Source organism: Scyliorhinus torazame, chromosome 3 (genome assembly GCF_047496885.1).
Source record: "Scyliorhinus torazame isolate Kashiwa2021f chromosome 3, sScyTor2.1, whole genome shotgun sequence".
Taxonomy (NCBI): domain Eukaryota; kingdom Metazoa; phylum Chordata; class Chondrichthyes; order Carcharhiniformes; family Scyliorhinidae; genus Scyliorhinus; species Scyliorhinus torazame.
The window spans coordinates 249,813,136-249,839,486 of record NC_092709.1 but is presented as its reverse complement, the minus strand read 5'-3'; the positions used below and the strand labels follow the sequence as shown (position 1 = coordinate 249,839,486).

General features: G+C 47.0%; 1 protein-coding gene across 1 annotated transcript in view; it reads left to right on the top strand.

The window, feature by feature from the left end:
- The window catches only part of atp8b5b (ATPase phospholipid transporting 8B5b), a 502,620-nt gene that overhangs the window by 435,835 nt on the left and 40,434 nt on the right, over positions 1–26,351 (top strand). The window contains exons 24-25 of the mRNA XM_072497094.1: positions 1,542–1,625; positions 14,340–14,585. Coding sequence (XP_072353195.1) covers positions 1,542–1,625; positions 14,340–14,585 — 330 coding nt within the window. The remainder of the gene's footprint in view (positions 1–1,541; positions 1,626–14,339; positions 14,586–26,351) is intronic.

Sequence of the window (26,351 nt, the reverse complement as noted above, 5' to 3'; positions counted from 1 at the left end):
CTTTCTCCCTGTAATTTCCAGCCACCAACCCCATCTATTCTCTGATCTTTTCCAACTCTGGCATCTTGCCCTGATCACTTCCTCATCCTCTATATCAATCTGTATACACCCCGCTTCAGTTTCTACCCCAGCAGCTGGAAAGAATTCTGGATTGTGGCGTCTTCTGAAGAAATCCTTACCTGATAGGGAACCCATCCTGTCAATCAAGCTAGCTTCCGGATGCAGAACTTAAGAAAAAAAAATACTTCCATATTTCCAACCAGAACTTCTTCCCCAGTTTGAAAATCCAACCCCAGTAAATATCAGGGCCTTGGTCAGTACAATTTTCGGGTTAGATGGTGATGAACTAGTAATCCAGAAGCCCAGGCTAATGCTTTGAGGATGTGATTTCAATTCCCTCATTGGCAGCCGGTGGAATTTAAATTCAGTTAATAAAGCTGGATAATAAAGCTAGGCTCAGTAATGGTGATGATTACAATAATTATTGATTGTTATAAAAAACTATCTGGTAGATTATGCCCTTAAGAGAAGGAAATCTGCCATCCTTACCTGGTCTGGTCTATATGTAACTCCAAGCTCACAGCAACGTGGTTGATCTTAACTGCCCTTTGAAATGGCCTAGCAAACCATTCCATTCAAGGGCAATTGCAGATGGGCAATAAATGCTTTAGTTAACAAAAATCTATCAACCTAAAATTTAAAATTAACATTAAATTACTGCAATTTATGGAGGAGAGTTCTACGCCCCTAGTATGTAGAAATATTTCCAAACTTCACTCCTGAAAGGCTTGACTCTGATTTTTAGGCTATATGCTCTAGTCCTACATTCCCCAACAATGGATCTAATTCATCTTTACTTACCCTATCCGTTCCTGTTAATTTATTGAAATTTTAATCAAATTGCCCCTGAATCTTCTAAATTCCAAGGAACACAGCCCTATGTTGTGTAATTTCGCCTTGTAATTTAATTAGAGTTCAACTATTAATCTAGTAAACCTAATACCGCACGCTCTCCAAGTCAAATATATCCTTCTTAATATTATCCCAAAATTGCTAGAGCATTCCAGAAGTCGTCTAACCAAACTCAGTATAGCTCTAGCAAGATATCTAACCTGTTGTATTCCAGTTCTCCAGATATAAAGGCCAGCATTCCATTAGCTTTTTTTTTGTATCTGCCCATGAAGTTCTAATGATTTATATAATTGGACTTTCTTTGAAGCTCTCACTGCTTCCAGCTTTTCATCATTGATTAAGTATACTAATCTATCATTTTCCAGTTGAAAGTGGATCACTCTTCTAATCTTCCTTTACATTATCGGCAAACTAACATGCAAAATATCAATTTGTCATATCCACTGGTGATTCAAGAAAATTCGAGTGGAAATTTGCATGGGATGCTAAATGACTTGGAAACTGACACGATTTCTACATAGTTCCCAATTTTATTTTGAAGTTATTTCTCTAAGTTTTATGATCCTGCTATATATATAGTTGTTCATTTTTGGATTTGATGAATCTTAATGATGCTTTTCTTTCTACAGACTGTGTATGATGAATGGTTTATTACGCTGTACAATTTAGTGTACACATCTCTTCCTGTATTGGCAATGAGCTTATTTGAACAGGTATGTCAGTAAAATTATTGATTGACTCTCTTTATCTCTCCTTAAGATTACCTGCCATACCAGCCTGCAGGGGACCCTAATAAATATGTAGGTCAAGTTATGATGACATCACTGGGGCTAATCTGTGATTTTAATCTGAGGCCTGAGCAGGGAAGCAGTTGTGATGTCTCTGCCAGGCCAAACTTGTGGTAATAAATGTTTCCCTCTAAGCTGCACAGAAACCTAGCAAATTGTGAGTAGGTTGCGCACAAGCTTTAATTGAATATGTTTTCAAGGCTTTGGCTGTACATAGAAATTGAAAAACTCTGCACACTTAAATAGGCCATTTACAATAAAAAGAAATTAGGGATAACGTTGGTCAGGACCATGGGCGGGATTCTCCGACCCCCCGCCGGGTCGGAGAATCGCCGGGGGCTGGCGTGAATCCCACCCCCGCCGGTTGCCGAATTTTCCGGCACCGGAGATTCAGCAGGGGCGGGAATCGTGCCGCGCCGGATGGCGGGCCCCCCCCCCCCCCGGTGATTCTCCGGCCCGGATGGGCCGAAGTCCTGCTGCTGGAATGCCTGTCCCGCCGGCGTGGATTAAACCACCTCTCTTACCGGCGGGACAAGGCGGCATGGGCGGGCGGGGTCCTGGGGGGGGGGGGGGGGCGGGGCGATCTGGCCCCGAGGGGTGCCCCCATGGTGGCCTGGCCCGCGATCGGGGCCCACCAATCCGCGGGCGGGCCTTTGCCGTGGGGGCACTCTTTTCCTTCCGCCTTCGCCATGGTCTCCACCATGGCGGAGGCGGAAGAGACCCCCTCCACTGCGCATGCGCGGGGATGCCGTGAGCGGCCGCTGATGCTCCCGCGCATGCGCCGCCCGGCAATGTCATTTCCGCACCAAAGGCCTTTCCCGCCAGCTGGCGGGGCGGAAATCAGTCCGACGCGGGCCTAGCCCCTCAAGGTTAGGGCTTGGCCACTCAAGATGCGGAGGATTCTGCACCTTTGGCGCGGCGCGATGCCGGACTGATTTGCGCCGTTTTGGGCGCAGGTCGGCGGACATCGCGCCGATTACGGAGAATTTCGCCCCACAAGAGGCTCTGATAAGGAAAGTTATTTTTCAGTTCCTTTGTGGGTCAGGAGAAATAGAAGTACTCCTCTGAACCTGATGAGGAAACTTTGGATATTCCCACCCTGCATTCACCACCCAGTACCCCCTCCTTCGGATTCCTCACTCCTGTCATCCCACATGTTGAGAACCATTTTCTCTGCTTTCTGGTAATGACCACAACTGGCATGTAGCGGCTTGATACAATGGAGTAGCTTGCTACACCATTTCAGAGTGCATTTAAGAGTCAACCACACTGCTGTGGATTTGGGGCCATATGTCGGCCACATCAGGTAAGGATGTTCCTGAAGGATTTCCTTCCATGAAGCAGAGTGAATTGAATCTTATATTTTGGGCTGGATATTCCCTGCTGTCTAGAGGCATGAGTTGAAAACAGTTTGGCCAGTAATAGAGGTGAGCTGTGTAAGACAGCTCACTGATGTATTCCAGCTAATGAAGAGCATTCCCAGGAATAGAATTGTAACAGTGCTTTCTGCTGTGAAAAAGAGGAAGTTAAAATACTTGACTGCTTTTGATGTGGAGAGCACCTGTCAATCAAAGACAGAGTATTTCTAAAAATTGTGGTTAACGTCAAAGCAGGATTTCAAGCATGAAGGGAAAGATCAATAAACAGTCCACCAAGCAGCTATCTCTGGAGTAATAAAATTGTCAATCACTGGATAATGCAATGTATTGCTGGAATGGAATTGAATGGAAGACCTGCATTTCAAAGACTGTCAAGGGATTTCAAACCGTTTGAAGTGTACTGGGCTTTCAAACCATTTCTTTTTTTTAATGTTTTTATTCTCCATTTTCACATTTTCCTTCCACCCCACCCACAAACAGTAAATGGTAACAAATACAAAATCAATCCCCTTAACAATACCAACGATCCCATCCTCCCACCACCCCAAACAACGGCCCACCTGTCAATATATGCATCCAATAAAACAAACCCTCTCACGGTGGCAACAAAAAACAAAGGAGAAAAAGAAAAAGGCGTCCGGGACCGCCCATGGTCACCATTGACCTATAGAGCCCACTCCCCCTCCTCCCCTACACTCAACACCATCCAACCTCTGAAAGAGTACCGTACATGATACACAAGAGTTGTACACCCCCCCCCCCCCCCCCCAGTCTCCAACTCCTCCCGTCCACTGCCTCTTGTAAAACTCCTCCCCCAACCGGCCAGCGTGGAGGCCCCCGCCCGGGTCCCTTTCCCCCTTGCCCGGCCCTAGGAAAGCCCAGAAATCCCCCTTTAGCACACAAACCCCGCATATCCACCTACACCCCAAAGAGCCCTCATTTCGAGTGAAAGTCCCATCACTTCCCTTGTCCAAATATATACAACATTGGCTCCTTTAGCCCATACACCCGCAAAACAAAAAAAGAAGAAACTACAGTCAGTCATGAGGTCACATCGGCCCATAGCCATTTCTCAATTTCTCAGTTCTGCCACAGTCCTTCTGCCTTCGCAAGCTCCTCCGCTGCTTCCGCCGTTCCAAAATAAAAGTCCCTGAGCTTGTAAGTCACCGTCAGCTTTGCTGGATATACAATGCCGCACTGCACCTTGCTAATGTACAGTGCCCTCTTCACCTGGTTGAAGGCAGCCCGCCTCCTCGCCAGCTCCACCGTAAAGTCCTGGTATACACGTATACCAGCTCCAGCCCACTGCACCACCCGCTTCTGCTTGGCCCAGCTCAGGACCTTCTCCTTCACACTGTACCTACGGAAGCACAGAGTCACTACCCTTGGCGGCTCACTCGCCATTGGTACAGGCCTCCACGAACGATGAGCCCGAGTCAGTTCATATCGGGAGGGATCCTCCCCCTCCCCCAATAGTTTCGCCAGCATCGCGGCAAAATACTCAATTGGCCTCGGTCCTTCAACTCCTTCGGGCAGCCCCACAATCCTCAAATTCTGTCGCCTGGATCTGTTTTCCAGGTCTTCCATTTTTCCTCGCAAATCCTTGTTAATGTCCATCACCTTCCGCATCTCCTTCCCCATCGAGGCAAGTTGATCACCGTGCTGCAATAATGTCTCCTCCACTTCCTTCAGTGCCTCCCCTTGCTCTCTCACCTCCGCCACTGCGCTCGCCACCGCCGTCATCACCGGGGAAATCGCCTCCTCCACCAGCGCATTCAAAACCTCCCTCATCTCCTTCCTCATTGTGTCCATGTATTTTGTAAACTGCCTTTCGAATTCCGCAGCCATCACCTTAGTTATTTCTTCAGCCGTAAGCACTGCGGCCTCCCCTGGTGCTCCAGCCTCAATTTTCCTTGGTGACCCCACAGTGACCTTTCCATTCCCCGACGGACCTTCAGCTGTTTTCTTTAGTGATGATTTTTTGCTTACCCTTGACATTTTTCTTCTTCTTCACTGTGCCTTCACTGTTTCTTCCTGCTTTTGCCGCCTCCGTGGACCCTGGACCCAGGGCTTAAAGCCCTGAAAATGCCGTTCCCAAACGGGAGCCCTCCATTGTGCGGCCGCCTCCCACCCGCCATCACCGGAAGTCCCTTTCAAGCCATTTCAAGTGTACTGGGCTTTCAAAGAAGCCCCTGACACTTGTAACAGCTCCTGCTTTGAACACTTTTTTCGGAGGCAGCAGATGTTAGGAAAGGGTAAGTGAAAATGCAGTGATTTTTAACCCTACTGCCTGGACTGCTTTTCAGCTTTTAGGCAGGGGTCTCTGATGGGCTGGGTTGGATTTGTCCTGTTTCTTGTGGACAGGACACACCTGGACAATTTTTCCACATTGCCAGGTAGATGCCAGTGTTGTAGCTGCATTGGAACAGCTTGGCTAGATGTGCAGCAAGTTCTGCAGCACTAGTCTTCAGTTATATTGCAATAATATTGCCAGGGCCTATGGCTTTTTAAGTATCCAATGCCTTCAGCCGTTTCTTGATATCACGTGGAGTGAATTGTATTGGCTGAAAACTGACATCTGTGATGCTGGGGAACTCCAGAGGCGACCAAGATGGATCATCCCTCGGCACCTCTGACTGAAGATTGTTGCTAAGGCTTCATTCAGCCTTGTCTTTTGTACAAAAGTACTGGTCTCCTCCATTATTGAGGATGGGATATTTGTGGAGCCTCTTCCAGTCAATTGTTCAATTATCCACCACCATTCACAGCTGGATGTGGCAGGACTGCAGAGCCTAGATCTGATGCGTTTGTTGTGGAACCGCTTAGCTCTGTCTATTACTTGATTCTAATGCTGTTTGGCATGCAAGTAGCTTCAGCAGATTGACACCTCATTTTTAGGTATTCCTGTTGTTGCTCCTGGCATGCCCTCCTGTACTCTTCACTAAACCAGGGTTGATCTTCTTGCTTGGTTGTAATGGTAGAGTGGGGGATCTGCTGGGCCATGAGTTTGCAGATTGTGGTTGAGTACAATTCTGCTGATGGCCCACAGTGCCTCATGGATACCCAGTCTTGAATTGCTAGATCTGTTCGAAGTCTATCCCAGTTCGCACTTTGGGATGGAGGGTATGCTCACTGTGAAAACAGGACTTTGTCTCCACAAGGACTGTGCGGTACCAATACTGTCATGGACATATGCATCTGCAGCAGGTAGGTTGGTGAGGATGAGGTCAAGTATGTTTTTCCCTCTTGTTGGTTCCCTCAGCACCTGCTGCAGTCCCCGTCTAGTAGCCATGTCTTCTAGGACCTGGCCAGTTCAGTCTGTGGTGGTACTACTGAGCCACTCTTGGTGATGGACATTGAAGTCCCCCACCCTGAGTATATTCTGCGCCCTTGCCACCCCCAGTGCTTCCTCTAAATGGTGTTTCACTTCGAGGAGTAATGATTCAGCAGCTGATGACGTGACGTTGTAATCAGCAGGAGGTTTCTTTGCCCATGTTTAAACTGAAGCCATGAGACTTCATGGGGTCCAAAGGTGATATTGAAGCTCCCATGTCAATTCCCACTCGACTATATACCATTGTGCTGCCACCTCTGCTGGGTCTCTCTTCCTGGTGCGACAGAGTATATCCAGGAATGGTGATAGTGGTGTCTCGGACACTGTCTGTAAGGTATGATTCTGTGAATATGACTATGTCATGCTATTGCTTGACTCGTCTGTGTGACAGCTCTCCCAACTTTGGCACAAGCCCCCAGATGTTAGAAAGGCAGTCTTTGTAGAGTTGACAGGGCTGGATTTGCAGTTGTCTTTTCCGATGCCTGGGCTGATGCCAGGTTTCATTCTTTTTTTGTGTTTTTGTTGCGATGAATACAACTGAGTGGTTTGCTAGGCCATTTCAGAGGGCATTTAGAAGTCAACCACATTGCGATGGGTCAAGAGTCACATGTTAGCCAGACCAGGTAAGGATGGAAAATTTATTTCCCTAAAGGACATTAGTGAACCAGATAGGTTTTTACGACAATCGATAATGGTTTCATGGTCGTCATTATACTTTTAATTCCAGATATTTTATTAAGTTTAGTTTCCACCACCAATTCGAACCCAGGTCCCCTTGAATGACTCTGGGTCTCTGGATTACCAGTCCCGCGACAATATCACTATGCCACCTCAAAATGGCAGCCCGATACTGGGATTTAGACAGAATCCCACAAGCTTCCCTCTGTGCATGAAATTTCATGGAAAAGTGGAAGGAATTGCTTCTGGGCGACGCTCCTAGCACCAGCGGAGACCAGGAGCAATTCTACTTTGGCAAGAGCACTTTGTTTCCAGAATGGAGAATCCAGCCCCAGTTGCCTGCCCCATGGAGTGGTTAAGGCCCCAAATTGGGAGTGACTTTGTAGTCTGACCAAAACCTTTACACCAGCAAAGCAACCCATAGCCTTGTCCGGAGGTCGCCAGCTCATTGAGGTAGTTTCCCTGTGACATGTAGACAGGGACAGGTGCTTTCGGAATCAAGGAACCTGTGCTCCAATATTGGCACCATGGCCAAGAAAGGCCATAATCACAGCCATGAGAGCGGCATGGTGGCACAGTGGTTAGCACTATTGCCTCATGGCACCAAGGACCCGGGTGTGATCCCGGCCCTGGCTCACTGTCCATGGAGAATTTGCACATCCTCCCTGTGTCTGATTGAGTCTTACCCCCACAACCCAAAGATATGCAGGGCAGGTGGATTGGCCACACTAAATTGCCCCTTAATTGGAAAATAAAATAAAATAATCGCAGCCATGCGCGATTGCTGGAGGGATTTACTCTCCATCCCAATCATGCTACCAGCTTCAAGATTCTTCCTGGCAGCCCTTCCGTGTTTGTCAGCAAGGAAAGCTCCATGTTAAGCTGCTCTTCAATCCTTTTCCTACCATAGCAACATCCACTTCTGCCATTGGTACTTTTGGCCTTCTGATTGAACCTGTAGCTTTGGGAGCCTGCCGGCTGTCATCTCCCAGAAGATTGCTTCACCGATCTGGATAATTGGGGCTCATTCTGGGGTCGGTGGGACCTCTACAAACGGAATGGTCTACACCTGGACCAGAGGGGTACCAATATCCTGGAGGGAAATTTGCTAATGCTCTTCGGGAGGGTTTAAACTAGTTCAGCAGGGGATTGGGAAACTGAATTGTAGCTCCAGTATACAGGAGGTTGAGAGTAGTGAGGTCATGAGTAAGGTTTCAAAGTTGCAGGAGTGTACCGGTAGGCAGGAAGGTGGTTTAAAGTGTGTCTTCTTCAATGCCAGGAGCATCCGGAATAAGGTGGGTGAACTTGTGGCATGGGTTGGTACCTGGGACTGCGATGTTGTGGCCATTTCGGAGACATGGATAGAGCAGGGACAGGAATGGTTGTTGCAGGTGCCGGGGTTTCGTTATTTCAGTAAGCTCAGGGAATATGGTAAAAGAGGGGAGGGGTGGCATTGTTCATCAAGGACAATATTACCGTGGCAGAAAGGACGTTTGATGAGGACTCTTCTACTGAGGTAGTATGGGCTGAGGTTAGAAACAGGAAAGGAAAGGTCACCCTGTTAGGGGTTTTCTATAAGCCTCCGAAAAGTTCCAGATATGTAGAGAAAGGATTGCAAAGATGATTCTGGATAGGAGCGAAAGCAACAGGGTAGTTGTTACGGGGGACTTTAACTTTCTAAATATTGACTGGAAACGCTATAGTTTGAGTACTTTAGATGGATCCGTTTTTGTCCAATGTGTGCAGGAGGGTTTTCTGACACAGTATGTAAATAGGCCTATGAGAGGCGAGGCCATATTGGATTTGGTACTGGGTAATGAACCGGGACAGGTGTTAGATTTGGAGGTAGGTGAGCACTTTGGTGATAGTGACCACTATTCGATTACATTTACTTTAGTGATGGAAAGGGATAGGTATATACCGCAGGGCAAGAGTTTTATCTGGGGGAATGGCAAATATGATGCGATGAAGCACGATTTAGAATTCATCGGATGGAGAGGAAAACTGCAGGGATGGGCACAATGGAAATGTGGAGCTTGTTCAAGGAACAGCTACTGCGTGTCCTTGATAAGTATGTACCTGTCAGGCAGGGAGGAAGTGGTCGAGCGAGGGAACCGTGGTTTACTAAAGCAGTCGAAACACTTGTCAAGAGGAAGAAGGAGGCTTATGTAAAGATGAGACATGAAGGTTCAGTTAGGGCGCTCGAGAGTTACGTTAGCTAGGAAGGACTTAAAGAGAGAGCTAAGAAGAGCCAGGAGGGGACATGAGAAGTCTTTGGCAGGTAGGATCAAGGATAACCCTAAAGGTTTCTATAGATATGTCAGGAATAAAAGAATGACTAGGGTAAGAGTAGGGCCAGTCAAGGACAGTAGTGGGAACTTGTGCTTGGAGTCCGAGGAGATAGGAGAGGTGCTAAATGAATATTTTTTGTCACACAAGAAAAAGACAATGTTGTCGAGGAGAATACTGAGATTCAGGCTACTAGAGATTCAGGCTACTGAATACTGAGATTCAGGCTGCTAGACTAGAAGGGCTTGAGGTTCATAAGGAGGAGGTGTTAGCAATTCTGGAAAGTGTGAAAATAGATAAGTCCCCTGGGCCAGATGGGATTTATCCTAGGATTCTCTGGGAAGCTAGGGAGGAGATTGCTGAGCCTTTGGCTTTGATCTTTAAGTTCTCTTTGTCTACAGGAATAGCGCCAGAAGACTGGAGGATAGCAAATGTTGTCCCCTTGTTCAAGAAGGGGAGTAGAGACAACCCCGGTAACTACAGACCAGTGAACCTTACTTCTGTTGTGGGCAAAATCTTGGAAAAGTTTAGAAGAGATAAGATGTATAATCATCTGGAAAGGAATAATTTGATTAGAGATAGTCAACACGGTTTTTTGAAGGGTAGGTTGTGCCTCACAAACCTTATTGAGTTCTTTGAGAAGGTGACCAAACAGGTGGATGAGGGTAAAGCAGTTGATGTGGTGTATATGGATTTCAGTAAAGCGTTTGATAAGTTTCCCATGGTAGGCTACTGCAGAAAGTATGGAGGCATGGGATTCAGGGTGATTTAGCAGTTTGGATCAGAAATTGGCTAGCTCGAAGAAGACAAAGGGTGGTGGTTGATGGGAAATGTTCAGCCTGGAGTCCAGTTACTAGTGGTGTACCACAAGGATCTGTTTTGGGGCCACATCTGTTTGTCATTTTTATAAATGACCTGGAGGAGGGCGTAGAAGGATGGGTGAGTAAATTTGCAGATGACACTAAAGTCGGTGGAGTTGTGGACAGTGTGGAAGGATGTTACAAGTTTCAGAGGGGCATAGATAGCTGCAGTGCTGGGCTGAGAGGTGGCAAATAGAGTTTAATGCAGAAAAGTGTGAGGTGATTCATTTTGGAAGGAATAACAGGAAGACAGAGTACTGGGCTAATGGTAAGATTCTTGGCAGTGTGGATGAGCAGAGAGATCTCGGTGTCCATGTACATAGATCCCTAAAAGTTGCCACCCAAGTTGAGAGGGTTGTTAAGAAGGCGTACGGCGTGTTAGCTTTTATTGGTAGAGGGATTGAGTTTTGGAGCCATGAGGTCATGTTGCAGCTGTACAAAACTCTGGTGCAGCCGCATTTGGTGTATTGCGTGCAATTCTGGTCGCCGCATTATAGGAAGGATGTGGAAGCATTGGAAAGGGTGCAGAGGAGATTTACCAGAATGTTGCCTGGTATGGAGGGAAGATCTTATTAGGGAAGGCTGAGGGACTTGAGGCTGTTTTCATTGGAGAAAAGAAGGTTAAGAGGTGACTTAATTGAGGCATACAAGATGATCAGAGGATTAGGTAGGGTGGACAGAGGGAGCCTTTTTCCTCGGATGGTGATGTTTAGCACGAGGGGACATAGCTTTAAATTGAGGGGAGATAGATATAGGACAGATGTCAGAGGTAGGATCTTTACACAGAGAGTAGTAAGGGCATGGAATGCCCTGCCTGCAACAGTAGTGGACTCGCCAACACTAAGGTCATTGGATAGACATATGGACGATAAGGGAATAGTGTAGATGGGCTTTGGAGTGGTTTCACAGGTCGGCGCAACATCGAGGGCCGAAGGGCCTGTACTGCGCTGTAATGTTCTATGTTCTATGTTCTAATTTCACTGCAGTTAAGTGAGAGTCCAGGAGGCTGATTTTATCTGAGTGTCAGAGTCCTGAAGTCCATGGAAGAATTCAGCCCTTTGACCCATCTGACCTTCTCCCACCCATCTGGCTGAGCAGTGTTAAAATCAAGGCCAAGATATTTGCTCATTGATTACTGGTTTATACTGAATTAGCTGATCTTAGCTTCCAAGATGTTGTTGATGTAGAAGGAAAAGATTTTATATAAGCTTCTCGTCCTGATCAATATCCAGTGATTCCTGAAAGTGCATCTCTATAGACATAATGTAGGCATGACATATGTAGACACTTGATTGGCATCCTATCCACAAACATTCACTCCCTCCATCACCAAAGAACAGTGGCAACAATGTGTACCATCTACATGATACACTGCAAGAACTCACCAAAGCTCCTGAGGCAACACCTCCCAAACACTTGACATTATTATCTTCTTAGACAGTCCCTCGGAGTCGAGGATAACTTGCTTCCAAACTAAAAATGAGTTCTCAGGTGATTGAAAAGTCCAATGAGCGGCCTACAGTCTCTGTCACAGGTGGAGCAGACGGTGCTTGGTAGAATGGGTGGGCGGGGTACCGGTTTGCTACCCGTTCGTTTCACTCTTGCTTGGCTTCAGCTGGTTCTCGGTGACAAAACATGAGGTGTTCATCTGCGTCCCAGATGCTTTTCCTCTCTTTTGGGCAGTCTTGGGTCAGGTATCGTGAGGATATGTTGCACTTTTTCAAGGCGGCTTTGAGGGTGTCCTTGAAGTGTTTCCTCTGTCTGCATGGGGCTCACTTGCCTTGTGGAAGCTCTGAGTAGAGCACTTATTCAAAAGTGTTGTGTCAGACATGTGGACGATGTGGCCATCCGGCAAAACTAATCGATTGTAGTCAATGTTTCGATGTTGAGGAAGTTGGCCTGAGCGGGAAAACTAATGTTGGTGTGCCTATCCTGCCAATGGAGTTGCAGGACCTTGTGGAGGCAGCACTCTGGTTAACCTCCAGGGTTTTGAGGTGTCTGCTGGATATTCCACGTTTCTGAGCCCTGTAAGAGATTTGGTATCACTGCTGCTCTGTAAACCATGAACCTGGTACCACATCGGAGTCCTTGGTCTTCAAACACTCTCTTTCTCGGGTGACTGAAGGCTGCACTGACACACTGAAGGTGGTGTTAAACCTCATTGTCAATTTCAGCCCTGGCTGACCTCGGCTTCCAAGGTATGGAAGTCGCCAAGGAGGATCAGCTTGTTGCCCATTGGGACCCAAGCCAAGGATTGTTCAAGGCTGGAATAAAATTACTTTTTGGACTCGTCTGTAGCTTCCAGTGTTGGGGAATATGCACTAAGGACTGTTGTGCACTGGTTCTGGGCTAGGGTGAGCCGAAGCATCATAGGAGTTTGTTTATCCCACAAGGAGAGTATCTGAGATGGCCAGCAAGTTCATTTTTAATGGCAAAGCCAACCTTGATGCGGCGATCTTCTTCTGGTTTACCTTTCCAGAGGTGTTACCTTGTTCCTTGAACTGACCTACCCCTACCCATTGGGTCTCGCTTAGGGCGGCAACATCAATGATGAAATACCTGAGCTCCCGGGCAATGATAGCAGTACGCCATTCTGGTCTGTCGCTGTTGAGATTGTCTATGAGGGTCCAGCCGTTCATGGTCCCGAACTTCATTTTAAGGCGTGGACTATCTGTGCATGAGTTCTCTTATCATTGCACACCAGCTACCACATGGGGATGACGGACCAGGGCTTCGGTCCAGTGGCAAGGGGGTCCAAGTTGACTAGAAACCAGGCTCTGCTGTATGGGCATAGGACATACAAGTACACATACTCTCACTGTCTGCCTTTCTCCTTCCCACAGGACTTCTCTCCCTGGGAATCATTAAGTGCAATGGTGGCCTCATGAGCCCATGAAGGTGGCTCTGACCTCTCGCTGTTAATGGCTGCATTGTTCCTCACTCACTGCCCGATAGCACAGTGGTTAGCGCAGTTGCTTCACAGCTCCAGGGTCCCAAGTTCCATTCCCGGCTTGGGTCACTTTCTGTGCGGAATCTTCAAGATCTCCCCATGTCTGCATGGGTTTCCTCCGTGTGCTCCGGTTTCCTCCCACAGTCCAAAGATGTGCAATTTAGGTGGATTGGCCATGATAAACTGCCCTTCATGTCCCAAAAGGTTAGGTGGGATTACTGGGTTATGCGGATAGGGTGGAGGTGTGGGCTTAAGTAGGGTGCTCCTTCCAAGAGCCGGTGCAGACTCGATGGGCCGAATGGCCTCCTTCTGCACTGTAAATTCTATGATTCTATGAGTGGCCCCACTGCTGTTCTCTTGCTGTGATAGGCCCCACTGCCCCTCTCTCCCTATGAATGGTCCATCCCACTGCTCCTCTCTCTGTTAATGGCCCCACTGTTCCTCTTTCACTGTCAGTAGCCCCACTGGTCCACTCTCATTGTGAGTAGCCCTGCTTCTCCTCTCGCACTGTGAATGGCCCTGCTTCTCCTCTCTCGCTGTCAATAACCCCGCTGCTCGTCTCTGTCTTCTACGTTGTGGTTCCTTGCCTCCGGGTCCTCTTTTCACCCACTGTTTTACCATCTAGAAGGGCCAAGGCAGCAGATATATGGGAACATCGTCACCTGGAAGTTCCCCTCCAAGTCACTCACCATTGTGACTTGGAACTATATCATCAGTCCCTCACTATCACTGAGTCATAATCATGGTACTCCCTTCCTAACAGCACTGTGCATGTAGTTACACCACAGGGACTGCAGCAGTTCAAGAAGGCAGCTCACCTACACCTTCTCTAGGGCAATGGGGGATGGGTAATAAATTAGGGGTAGAAAGTCCACATGCCATAAATACATTTTTTAAATTGCTAAGTATGGAATCTGGTTCAATTAAGATACACCACATGAAGAAACAGGTTTCTAACAATAACACTCATGGTTAATATATGAAGAATGATCACTCGGATAAAGTACTATGGGGTTTCTAGAATTGTACCATGACATAATTCAGTACTTGGGAGAGCAGGCAAAAATTTGAGGTGAAAATGTGTATAAAATGTACCAAATGTACATGACCTAAAATTCAATATTGATTATGGCTGATTTTGCTTTGCAGGATGTTAATGACCGCTGGAGTATGGCGTATCCTCAACTTTACGAACCCGGACAATTCAATCTTTATTTCAGCAAACTAGCTTTTGTGGAATGTATTATCCATGGAGTTTACAGTTCCCTGGTTCTCTTTTTTATTCCTTACGGTGCTCTTTTTGAAGCTGAAAGGGATGATGGCAAGACAGTATCTGACTATCAGTCCTTTGCTCTAATTGCTCAGACATGTTTGCTCGTGGCTGTTACTCTACAGGTAACTGAGTATTCGGGTACTGTTTTTATGGATATTATATGTTATTTTAAAGACACACTTTTTGTCTTGTTTTTCCTAAAGCTACACCTGAAACTAAATATATAGGGCCTTGGGGTGAATGGGGGGGGGCATACAATAGCATCAAGTTAGCTTAGAGGTTGTAAGGGGACATGGTGTGGGTGGGGCCAATGGATGGGATGTGTTAGTATGAGTTGACATGTATAGGGCAGTGTGGTTGGGTGGGGTGGTGAGGGCTAGAGAGTCTAATCTGTAACAAAACAACTGGGACCAAGTCCCAGAGACATGAGACAGGCCTTTTCAACAGCTCGTTGAATCCCTATAGTGCAGAAGGAGGCCATTTGACTATTTGAGTCTGCATCGTCAAATCAAAATGAAGAATGTGGCCACTTGGCAATCAACAGCCCTTGTAACCACCATCCAGAGGTGGTGGGCTGACTCCGTCGCGCATCTACCCCTCGAAACAAAAATCCCACCATTCGGATGAGTTTCTCCCAAGACGGGTGTGGTAACCCAGTTCCTGCTGACTCAGGTGTGAAAATCCGTGCCACTATATTAGTTGTGGTAAAACGAGAAACATGCATTGAGTATGGTAACAGGGATTAGGTTAACTCAACTAGCAATCCAGAGGTCAGAACAAATAATTTATAAAGCTTAAGTAGACATTCCAGTCAATGGAAGATAAACTCAGCCGGAGTGTATAATGGACGGCAAACATTGTCCGTTCTGCATTCTTGCCAAACTTGTAAGTTCTGGCATATATATCAATTTTTAAAAAAAAAATATATATATTCAAGTTTTTCAACAAATTTTCAACAACCCCCGCCCCCCCCAGCAAAAAGAAAGCGACAGGAACACAACAAGTAGAAATTATCCATTGGATTTCCCCATGTACAGTAACCCCCTTATAACAGTAAACAGCACAAATAGTGAAAAAAAAACCATCTTGACCCAAACATCCCTCTAAGAGAAACCTCTCCTCTCCCCCCCCCCCCCCCCCCCCCGGGCTGCTGCTGCTGACCTCCTCCTAACGCTCCGCGAGATAGTCTAGGAACGGTTGCCACCGCCTGAGGAACCCCTGCACAGACCCTCGCAAGGCAAACTTTATCCTCTCCAGCTTGATGAACCCTGCCATGTCATTGATCCAAGCTTCCACACTAGGGGGCTTTGCATCCTTCCATAGTAGCAAAATCCTCCGCCGGGCTACCAGGGACGCAAAGGTCAGAATACCGGCCTCTTTCGCCTCCTGCACTCACGGCTCGTCCGATTCCCTAAATAATGCTAATCCCCAGTTTGGCTTGACCCGGGCATTCACTGCCTTGGACATAGTCCTCGCAAAACCCCTCCAAAACCCATCCAGTGCCGGGCACGACCAGAACACATATATATCAATTATAAAGTTCAGCAGTGCCAATGCTAACAGTACAGCCAAAGTCACTGGTTGCTAAAATGACTGTTATTTGTTTTTATACTGGCCTCATCCCGCTACTTGTTGTTTAGAGTAGTTGGGATGTATTAGTGATGGGACCCTTTCCCATCGAAGTTTCAGCTGCAGTGTTGACTCACATGTTTATTACCTGAAGTAGTCTTTACTTACGTTGTATTATTTTATAGCAAGGTTACTGTGGACTAGCTAGGTCTAGGATTTTCATGTGTTTTGCTGGATAGATAACCAAACTTGCAGGTATTTCCAAAAATAATGATTCTGCTTTCTGCAGGTGTTTCCCGTTCCTCTTATAATTTTTTACATTGTCGAATCTGGTAATCATGGCTGTTGTACTTTACTGACATCCATTTCTAATTTGTCATTTTGGATACATTTTTAAAACAGTTTTAAAGGCATCAAGCCCATTGGTAACTTTATTGTAGAGCAGGCCATGTTTGGCTTTTCTGAGATTATAGGAGTGATTTTAATTTTAAAAAAAGATTGGGTTGAGTTGAGTGGGAGATTAATGTCTTAAAAATTTGTTTCTCAAACCAAACACACTTTCAGCCTGCCCATAGCTGACTTGAACTGAAACTGGAAGTTGGGCAGGCAACCAACTTGAACCAAGGAGGCAGATTGCAGATTGAGGGGGTGATTAACTGGCCACGTCCCGCTGGAGTCGGGACAGGATGCGGCTGGCAGCTCCCGCGAGAGGCCTCTTCTGGGATTCCCAACAGTCGTTACGCCCCGTGAAATCTAACAAGATCTCGTGAGATGCCACAATCTGGATCCACAATGAGCTTGAAAGCTCACTTAACTCTGCCAACGGCAGATCTGGAACAAAGAACAAAGTAAAGTACAGCACAGGAACAGGCCCTTCGGCCCTCCAACACTCATGATGCCTCAATTTTAAAAAAACCTTCTGCCCTTACTCGGTCCGTATCCCTCTATTTCCTCCCTATTCATGTACCCATCCAGATGCCTCTTAAATGTTGCTAATGTGCCTGCTTCCACCATATCCTCTGGCAACGCATTCCAGGGACCCACCACTCTGCGTGAAAAACGTACCCTGCACATATCCCTTAAACTTTCCCCCTCTCACCTTGAACCTTTCCCCTGTTGTAATTGACATTTCCACCCTTGGAAAAAGCCTTTGACTATCCACCTTGTCTATGCCTATCATACTTTTTTGACCTCTATCAGATCTCCCCTCAACCTCCGTCTTTCCAGTGAAAACACTCCTGGTTTATCCTATGTCTCCTCATAGCCAACAGCCTCGATATCAGGCAACATCCTGGTGAACCTTCTTTGCATTCTCTCCAGAGCTTCCACGTCCTTCTGATAATGTGGTGACCAGAACTGCACACAATACTCCAAACGTGGCCTAACTTAGGTTTTACATAGCTGCAACATGATTGCCCAACTCCTGTACTCAAAGGCCCGGCTGATGAAGACAAGCTTGCCATATGCTTCTTAATCACCTTGACCGCCCGTGTTGCCACTTTTAGGGAACTGTGGACCTGCATGTCCAGATCCCTCAATATGTTAATGTTTGAAAAGGTTCTGCCATTTACAGTATAATTCATACCTAGATTTGATCCTCCACAATGCATCACCTCACATTTGTCCAGATTAACCTCCCATCTGCCATTTCTGTGCCCACGTCTCCAATCTATCTATATCCTGTTGTATCCTCTGACAATCATACAATCTTCGTGTCATCCGCAAACATAACGAATCAGACCACCCACATTTTCGTCCAGATCAAACAAACAACAGAGGTCCCAGCACTGATCCCTTCAGAAAACCATTAGCTAAAGATCTCCATTCTGAAAAATACCCTTCCACCGCTACTCTCTGTCTTGTGTAACCAAGCCAGTTCTGTATCCATCTAGCCAGTCCACCCTAAATCCCATGTGATTTTAGTTTTTGTAAATGGCCTCCTACTGCACTGTAAATTCTATGTTCTATGTAGCAGTCTGCCATGTGGAACCTTGTCAAAATCCTTACTAAAGTCCATATGAACTACATCCACAGCCCTTCCCTCATCAATTTTCTTCCAAAAACTCAATCAAGTTGGTCAGACATGACCTTCCCCATAAAAAACCATGCTGCCTGTCACTAACAAGTCCATTTGCCTCCAAATGTGCATATATCCTGTCCCTATCTTTTCCAAAGCATCCCCACCAGTTACGTCAGGCTCACCGGCCTATAATTTGTTGGATTATCCCTACTCCCTTTTATCATAGAATTTACACTGCAGAAGGAGGCCATTCGGCCCATCGAGTCTGCAACGGTTCTTGGAAAGAGCACCCTATCCAAGCCCCCCTCTCCACCCTATCCCTGTAACCCAGCAACCCCATCTAACCTCAGGGCAATTTAGCATGGCCAATCCGCCTAACCCGCACATCTTTGGACTGTGGGAGAAAACCAGAGCACCCGGAGGAAACCCACACAAACACGGGGAGAACGTGCAGACTCCGCACAGACAGTGACCCAAGTGGGAATCGAACCTGGGACCCTGGAGCTGTGAAGCCATAGTGCTAACCGCTATGCTACCATGCTGCCCCTTTCTTAAACAAGGGAACAACATTGGCTTTTCTCCAGTTTTCTGGAACCTCACTTGTGGTCAAAGAGGATGTGAAAATATCTGTTAATTTGGAGTTGGGTACCAAATTTGGAGTTGGAGACCAAGTGCAATGTGCCCAAGTTTGCAGACGGCACTAAGACGAGTGGTAAAGCAAAAAGTGCAGAGAATACTGGAAGTCTGCAGAGGGATTTGGGTAGTTTAAGTGAATGGGCTAGGGTCTGGCAGATGGAATACAATGTTGACAAATGATAAAATATTAAAACATTCTGCTGTGCAGAGGGACCTGGATGTCCTAGTGCATGAGTCGCAAAAAGTTGGTTTACAGGCGCAACAGGTGATTAAGAAGGCAAATGGAGTTTTGTCCTTCATTGCTAGAAGGATGGAGTTTAAGACTAGGGAGGCTATGCTACATAAATAAAAGCAAATTACTGCGGATGCTGGAATCTGAAACAAAAGTTTGGTATGTTGCCTCCCAGGTGCAAGGGTACGTGATGTCTCGGATCGTGTTTTCCGGGTCCTTAGGGGGAGGGGGAGCAGCCCCAAGTAGTGGTCCACATTGGCACTAACGACATAGGTAGGAAAGGGGACAAGGATGTCAGGCAGGCTTTCAGGGAGCTAGGATGGAAGCTCAGAACTAGAACAAACAGAGTTATTATCTCTGGGTTGTTGCCCGTGCCACGTGATAGTGAGATGAGGAATAGGGAGAGAGAGCAATTAAACACGTGGCTACAGGGATGGTGCAGGCGGTAGGGATTCAGATTTCTGGATAACTGGGGCTCTTTCTGGGGAAGGTGGGACCTCTACAGACAGGATGGTCTACATCTGAACCTGAGGGGCACAAATATCCTGGGGGGGAGATTTGTTAGTGCTCTTTGGGGGGGGGGGGGTTAAACTAATGCAGCAGGGGCATGGGAACCTGGATTGTAGTTTTAGGGTAAGGGAGACTGAGAGTATAGAGGTCAGGAGTACAGATTTGACGTCGCAGGAGGGGGCCAGTGTTCAGGTGGGTGGTTTGAAGTGTGTCTACTTCAATGCCAGGAGTATACGAAATAAGGTAGGGGAACTGGCAGCATGGGTTGGTACCTGGGACTTCGATGTTGTGGCCATTTCGGAGACATGGATAGAGCAGGGACAGGAATGGATGTTGCAGGTTCCGGGGTTTAGGTGTTTTAGTAAGCTCAGAGAAGGAGGCAAAAGAGGGGGAGGTGTGGCGCTGCTAGTCAAGAGCAGTATTACGGTGGCGGAGAGGATGCTGGATGGGGACTCATCCTCAGAGGTAGTATGGGCTGAGGTTAGAAACATGAAAGGAGAGGTCACACTGTTGGGAGTCTTCTATAGGCCTCCAAATAGTTCTAGGGATGTAAAGGAAAGGATGGCGAGGATGATCCTGGATAAGAGCGAAAGTAACAGGGTAGTTATTATGGGAGATTTTAACTTTCCAAATATTGACTGGAAAAGATATAGTTCGAGTACATTAGGTGGGTCGTTTTTTGTACAGTGTGTGCAGGAGGGTTTCCTGACACAATATGTTGACAGGCCAACAAGAGGCGAGGCCACGTTGGATTTGGTTTTGGGTAATGAACCAGGCCAGGTGTTGGATTTGGAGGTAGGAGAGCACTTTGGGGACAGTGACCACAATTCGGTGACGTTTACGTTAATGATGGAAAGGGATAAGTATACACCGCAGGGCAAGAGTTATAGCTGGGGGAAGGGCAATTATGATGCCATTAGACGTGACTTGGGGGGGATAAGGTGGAGAAGTAGGCTGCAAGTGTTGGGCACACTGCATAAGTGGAGCTTGTTCAAGGATCAGCTACTGCGTGTTCTTGATAAGTATGTACCGGTCAGGCAGGGAGGAAGGCGTCGAGCGAGGGAACCGTGGTTTACCAAAGAAGTGGAATCTCTTGTTAAGAGGAAGAAGGAGGCCTATGTGAAGATGAGGTGTGAAGTTTCAGTTGGGGCGATGGATAGTTACAAGGTAGCGAGGAAGGATCTAAAGAGAGAGCTAAGACGAGCAAGGAGGGGACATGAGAAGTATTTGGCAGGTAGGATCAAGGAAAACCCAAACGCTTTCTATAGGTATGTCAGGAATAAGCGAATGACTAGGGAAAGAGTAGGACCTGTCAAGGACAGGGATGGGAAGTTGTGTGTGGAGTCTGAAGAGATAGGCGATATACTAAATGAATATTTTTCGTCAGTATTCACTCAGGAAAAAGATAATGTTGTGGAGGAGAATGCTGAGACCCAGGCTAATAGAATAGATGGCATTGAGGTACGTAGGGAAGAGGTGTTGGCAATTCTGGACAGGCTGAAAATAGATAAGTCCCCGTGTCCTGATGGGATTTATTCTAGGATTCTCTGGGAGGCCAGGGAAGAGATTGCTGGACCTTTGGCTTTGATTTTTATGTCATCATTGGCTACAGGAATAGTGCCAGAGGACTGGAGGATAGCAAGTGTGGTCCCTTTGTTCAAAAAGGGGACCAGAGACAACCCCGGCAACTATAGACTGGTGAGCCTCACGTCTGTAGTGGGTAAAGTCTTGGAGGGGATTATAAGAGACAAGATTTATAATCATCTAGATAGGAATAATATGATCAGGGATAGTCATCATGGCTTTGTGAAGGGTAGGTCATGCCTCACAAACCTTATCGAGTTCTTTGAGAAGGTGACTGAACAGGTAGACGAGGGTAGAGCAGTTGATGTGGTGTATGTGGATTTCAGCAAAGCGTTTGATAAGGTTCCCCACGGTAGGCTATTGCAGAAAATACGGAGGCAGGGGATTGAGGGTGATTTAGAGATGTGGATCAGAAATTGGCTAGCTGAAAGAAGACAGAGGGTGGTGGTTGATGGGAAATGTTCAGAATGGAGTTCAGTTACAAGTGGAGTACCACAAGGATCTGTTCTGGGGCCGTTGCTGTTTGTCATTTTTATCAATGACCTAGAGGAAGGCGCAGAAGGGTGGGTGAGTAAATTTGCAGACGATACTAAAGTCGGTGGTGTTGTCGATAGTGTGGAAGGATGTAGCAGGTTACAGAGGGATATAGATAAGCTGCAGAGCTGGGCTGAGAGGTGGCAAATGGAGTTTAATGTAGAGAAGTGTGAGGTGATTCACTTTGGAAGGAATAACAGGAATGCGGAATATTTGGCTAATGGTAAAGTTCTTGGAAGTGTGGAGGAGCAGAGGGATCTAGGTGTCCATGTACATAGATGCCCGAAAGTTGCCACCCAGGTTGATAGGGTTGTGAAGAAGGCCTATGGAGTGTTGGCCTTTATTGGTCGAGGGATTGAGTTCCGGAGTCAGGAGGTCATGTTGCAGCTGTACAGAACTCTGGTACGGCCGCATTTGGAGTATTGCGTACAGTTCTGGTCACTGCATTATAGGAAGGACGTGGAGGCTTTGGAGCGGGTACAGAGGAGATTTACCAGGATGTTGCCTGGTATGGAGGGAAAATCTTATGAGGAAAGGCTGATGGACTGGAGGTTGTTTTCGTTGGAGAGAAGAAGGTTAAGAGGAGACTTAATAGAGGCATACAAAATGATCAGGGGGTTAGATAGGGTGGACAGTGAGAGCCTTCTCCCGTGGATGGAAATGGCTGGCACGAGGGGACATAGCTTTAAACTGAGGGGTAATAGATATCGGACAGAGGTCAGAGGTAGGTTCTTTACGCAAAGAGTAGTGAGGCCGTGGAATGCCCTACCTGCTACAGTAGTGAACTCGCCAACATTGAGGGCATTTAAAAGTTTATTGGATAAACATATGGATGATAATGGCATAGTGTAGGTTAGATGGCTTTTGTTTCGGTGCAACATCGTGGGCTGAAGGGCCTGTACTGCGCTGTATCGTTCTATGTTCTATGTTCTATAAAAGAGAAAATGCTGGAAAATCTCAGCAAGTCTGGCAGCATCTGTAGGGAGAGAAAAGAGCTAACGTTCCGATTCTGATGACTCTTTGTCAAAGCTATGCTACAACTGTATAAGGTTTTAGTGAGGCCACACTGGTGGTGTGGGGCGGGGGGGGGGGGGGGGGGATTAAGAAGGGAATAGATAAGATCGATGCGGGGAGGTTGTTTCTACTGGTGGGTGAAAGCAGAACTAGGGGCATAGCCTCAAAATAAGGGGAAGTAGATTTTGGACTGAATTTAGGAGGAACTAAAGGGTTGTGAGTCTATGGAATTCTCTGCCCAGTGAAGCAATAGAGGCTCCTTCATTAAATGTTTTCAAGATAAAGATAGATAATTTTTTGAAGAATAAAGGAAGAAAGGGTTATGATGTTCGGGCGGGAAAGTGGATCTGGGTCCACAAAAGATCAGCCATGATCTCATTGAATGGCAGAGGAGGCTCGAAAGGCCAGATGGCCTACTCCTGCTCCTAGTTCTTATGTTAAAGCCCCAGCTATTTCTCCCCTTGCCGCCGCAGTAATCTGGGATAGATCCCATCCGGCTCAGGGACTTGCCTACCTTAATGCAATTTAGGATACTCAACACTTCCTCTTTTGATATATTGGCATTCTCAAGAGCGTTCACATGCCTATCCCTGACCTCAACATCCGTCATGTCCTTCTCCCTGGTGAATACCGATACAAAATATTTATTTAGGATATCACCCACTTTCTGTGGTTCCATGCATAACTTCGCTCCATTGTCCTTGAGTGGGCCTATTCTTTCTCTTGCTACCCCCTTGCTCCTCATATATGCATAAAAATCCTTAGGATTCTCCTTGACCATGTTTGCTAAAGAAATTTCATGGCCCCTTTTAACCCTCCTAATTCCACGTTTAAGTTCCTTACTACTTTCACTGTGCTCCTCAAGGGCTTTGTCAGTTTTTAGATACCTCGATCAATCGTATGTTTCCTTTTGACTAAACCTACAAATTTTCATGTCATCATTGGTTCCCGAATTCTGCCATTTATATTTGTCATTTTTGCAGGGACATGCCTGTCCTGCACTTCATTCAACTGGCCTTTAAAAGCCTCCCACATATCAGACGTGGATTTGCCCTCAAATAGCCGCTCCCAATCCACATTCCCCAGTTCCTGTCCAATTTGGATGTAATTGGCCTTCACCCAATTAAGCACCCTCATCCCCGGGCCACTCTTGTCCTTATGGGGTGGCACGATAGCACAGTGGTTACAACTGTTGCTTCAAAACGCCAGGGACCCGGGTTTGATTACCGACTTGGGTCACTGTCTGTGCGAAGTCTGCACCTTGTCCCCGTGTGTGTGTGGGTTCCTCCGGGTGCTCCAGTTTCCTCCCAAAAATTCCGAAAGACGTGCTTGTTAGGTGAATTGGACATTCTGAATTCTTCCTCAATGTACCCGAACAGTGGCGTAGTGTGGCGACTAGGGTTTTTTAGCAGTAACTTCATTGCAGTGTTAATATAAGCCTACTTGTGACATGAGTAAAGATTATTATTATTATCCATGACAACCCTAAATCATATGGAATTATAGTTGCTAAACTCAAAATGCTCTCCCATTGAACCTTCAATCACGTGGCCTGGCTCATTCCCCAATACCAAGTCTAGTATGGCCCCCTCCCTGATTAGATTGTCAATATACTGTACCAAAAAGCCCTCCTGGAGACATCTAACAAATTGCTCCCCATCCGAGCCCCTGTAAGGGATCCTCAGTCAATATGGGAGAACTTAAAGTCACCCATCACAACTACCCTGCTTTTTTCACACCTTTTCAGTCTCTGACTACACAACTGCTTCTCTGTTTCCTGCAGGGTGTTGGGGGGGTCTATAGTACACTCGCAGCATTGTGATTTCACCCTTCTTATTCCTGATCTCCACCTATAATGCCTCACTACAAGATCCCTCCAATGTGTCCTCCCACAACACAGTTGAGATCTGTTCCCTAATTAGTCATGCAACTCCCCCATCTCTTTTGTTTCACCTTCTGTCCCATCTAAAACAACGACATCCCAGAATGTTAAACTGCCAGTCCTGTCCCTCCTTTAACCCTGTCTCCATATTGCAATTACATCATAGTTGCATGCAGTAATCCAGGCTCTCAATTCATCTGTCTTACCTGTTATACTTTTTGCATTGAATCAAATGCATCCAGACCTATAGTCCTGCTGAGCCCTGTGGCTTCTCTCTGCCTGCTCTTACTCTGCACTATGTTTATCACAGTCTCACTTTTTTTGCAAATCTGTACACTTACTGGCCTGCTGTTCCGGTTCCCACCCCCCTGCCACACAAGTTTAAACCCTACCGAACAGCACTTGCAAATCTCCCACCCAGGATATTGGTGCCATTGCAACCCGCCCTTGTGCAGGTTCCATCTTCCCAAGAAGACATCCCAGTGAGCCATATATCTGAAGCCCTCCCTCCTACATTAGCTCTGTAGCCAGGTGTTCAAGTGTATTATCTCCCTTACAAGCCTTACCAGCACGTGACACAGGGAGTAATCCTGAGATTACCACCCTAGATGTCCTGCTTTTTCACTCCTGACTTAACTCCCTGAACTGTCTTTGCAGGACCTCTTCCCTCTTCCTGCCTATGTCATTAGTACCAATGTGGACAATGACATCTGTCTCTTTACCCTCCTGTTTCATGATGCCCTGTAGCCTTTGAGAAACATCCAAGACCCTGGCACCAGGGAGGCAACACTCCTTTCTAGAGTCCCGTTTGCGGCCATAGAAACGCTTGTCTGTGCCCCTGACTATCGAGTTTCCTTCTACTATCACTCGCTTGGACTTAGCCCGAACCTGCTCTACAGCAGAACCAGTTGTGCCACAGGCCTGGCTGCTGCTGGTATCTCCCTCTAAGAGGCTGCACCCCCTGCTCCCCAACAGTATCCAAAACGTACACCTGTTTGGGAGAAGAATTGCCACAGAAGGCTCCTGCCCTACCTGCCTGCCTCTCCTGGCGGCCTGAACCTGTGGTGTGACGACCTCTCTGAAGCTAATGTCTAACATACTCTCTGCCCCTGTATGCTCCACAATGTGCCCAGCTGCTGCTCCAACTGAACTACTCACTCTGTGAGGAGGTGCAGCTGGTCACACTTCCTGCAGACATAGTCGTCAGGGACGTGAGAAAGCTCCCTGATCTCTCACATCTGGAAGGAGGAGCATATCACTGCCCTAACTGCCATCTCTGTCCTTGTACACTTAAGAAAGATATAAGGATAAGAATCTTACCTTGCTTGTCCACCTCACAATGCTTTTTTGTTGGTCAGAGGAAGAGGGAGGGTGGGGGAGGGAAACACTAATGTAGTGCTTTGGGCTTAACCACTCCTTGACATCAGTTCTTCAGCTACCCACAGTACAGTCGAAGTGAGTGAATTTACTTCTCCCAGAATCCTCTTCTGCCATCTCTGCTGGTTAAGCTTCCTCCTGTTTGTCACTGGAGGGGTTCTTCGGCGACCCACAGTACAGTCAAAGTAACTGAGTTGACTTCGCCCAGAAACCTCTTCTGACGGCCCCGGAATCTACCGGCCTCACCGAGGAGACACAGACAGATTCCATTTAGCACTGTTCCCTACGGGGTGTAGGCAGAAGGGCACTTGGGGGGGGGGGGGGGTCTCCCAGATGTTCAGAGGCCCCGGGTAGTTGGTATCTTGGCATGGTGGCACCCTGGCACTGCTGATGCCACATGGACACCTTGGCTCTGCCAGGCTGGCACTGCCAGGGTGCTCAGGCACTGCCAGGCTGGAAGTGGCACTGCCATGTTGGCAGTGCCAAGGTGCCCAGGGGGAACTTTTCCCGTGCCAGTGATCAGGTCCGGG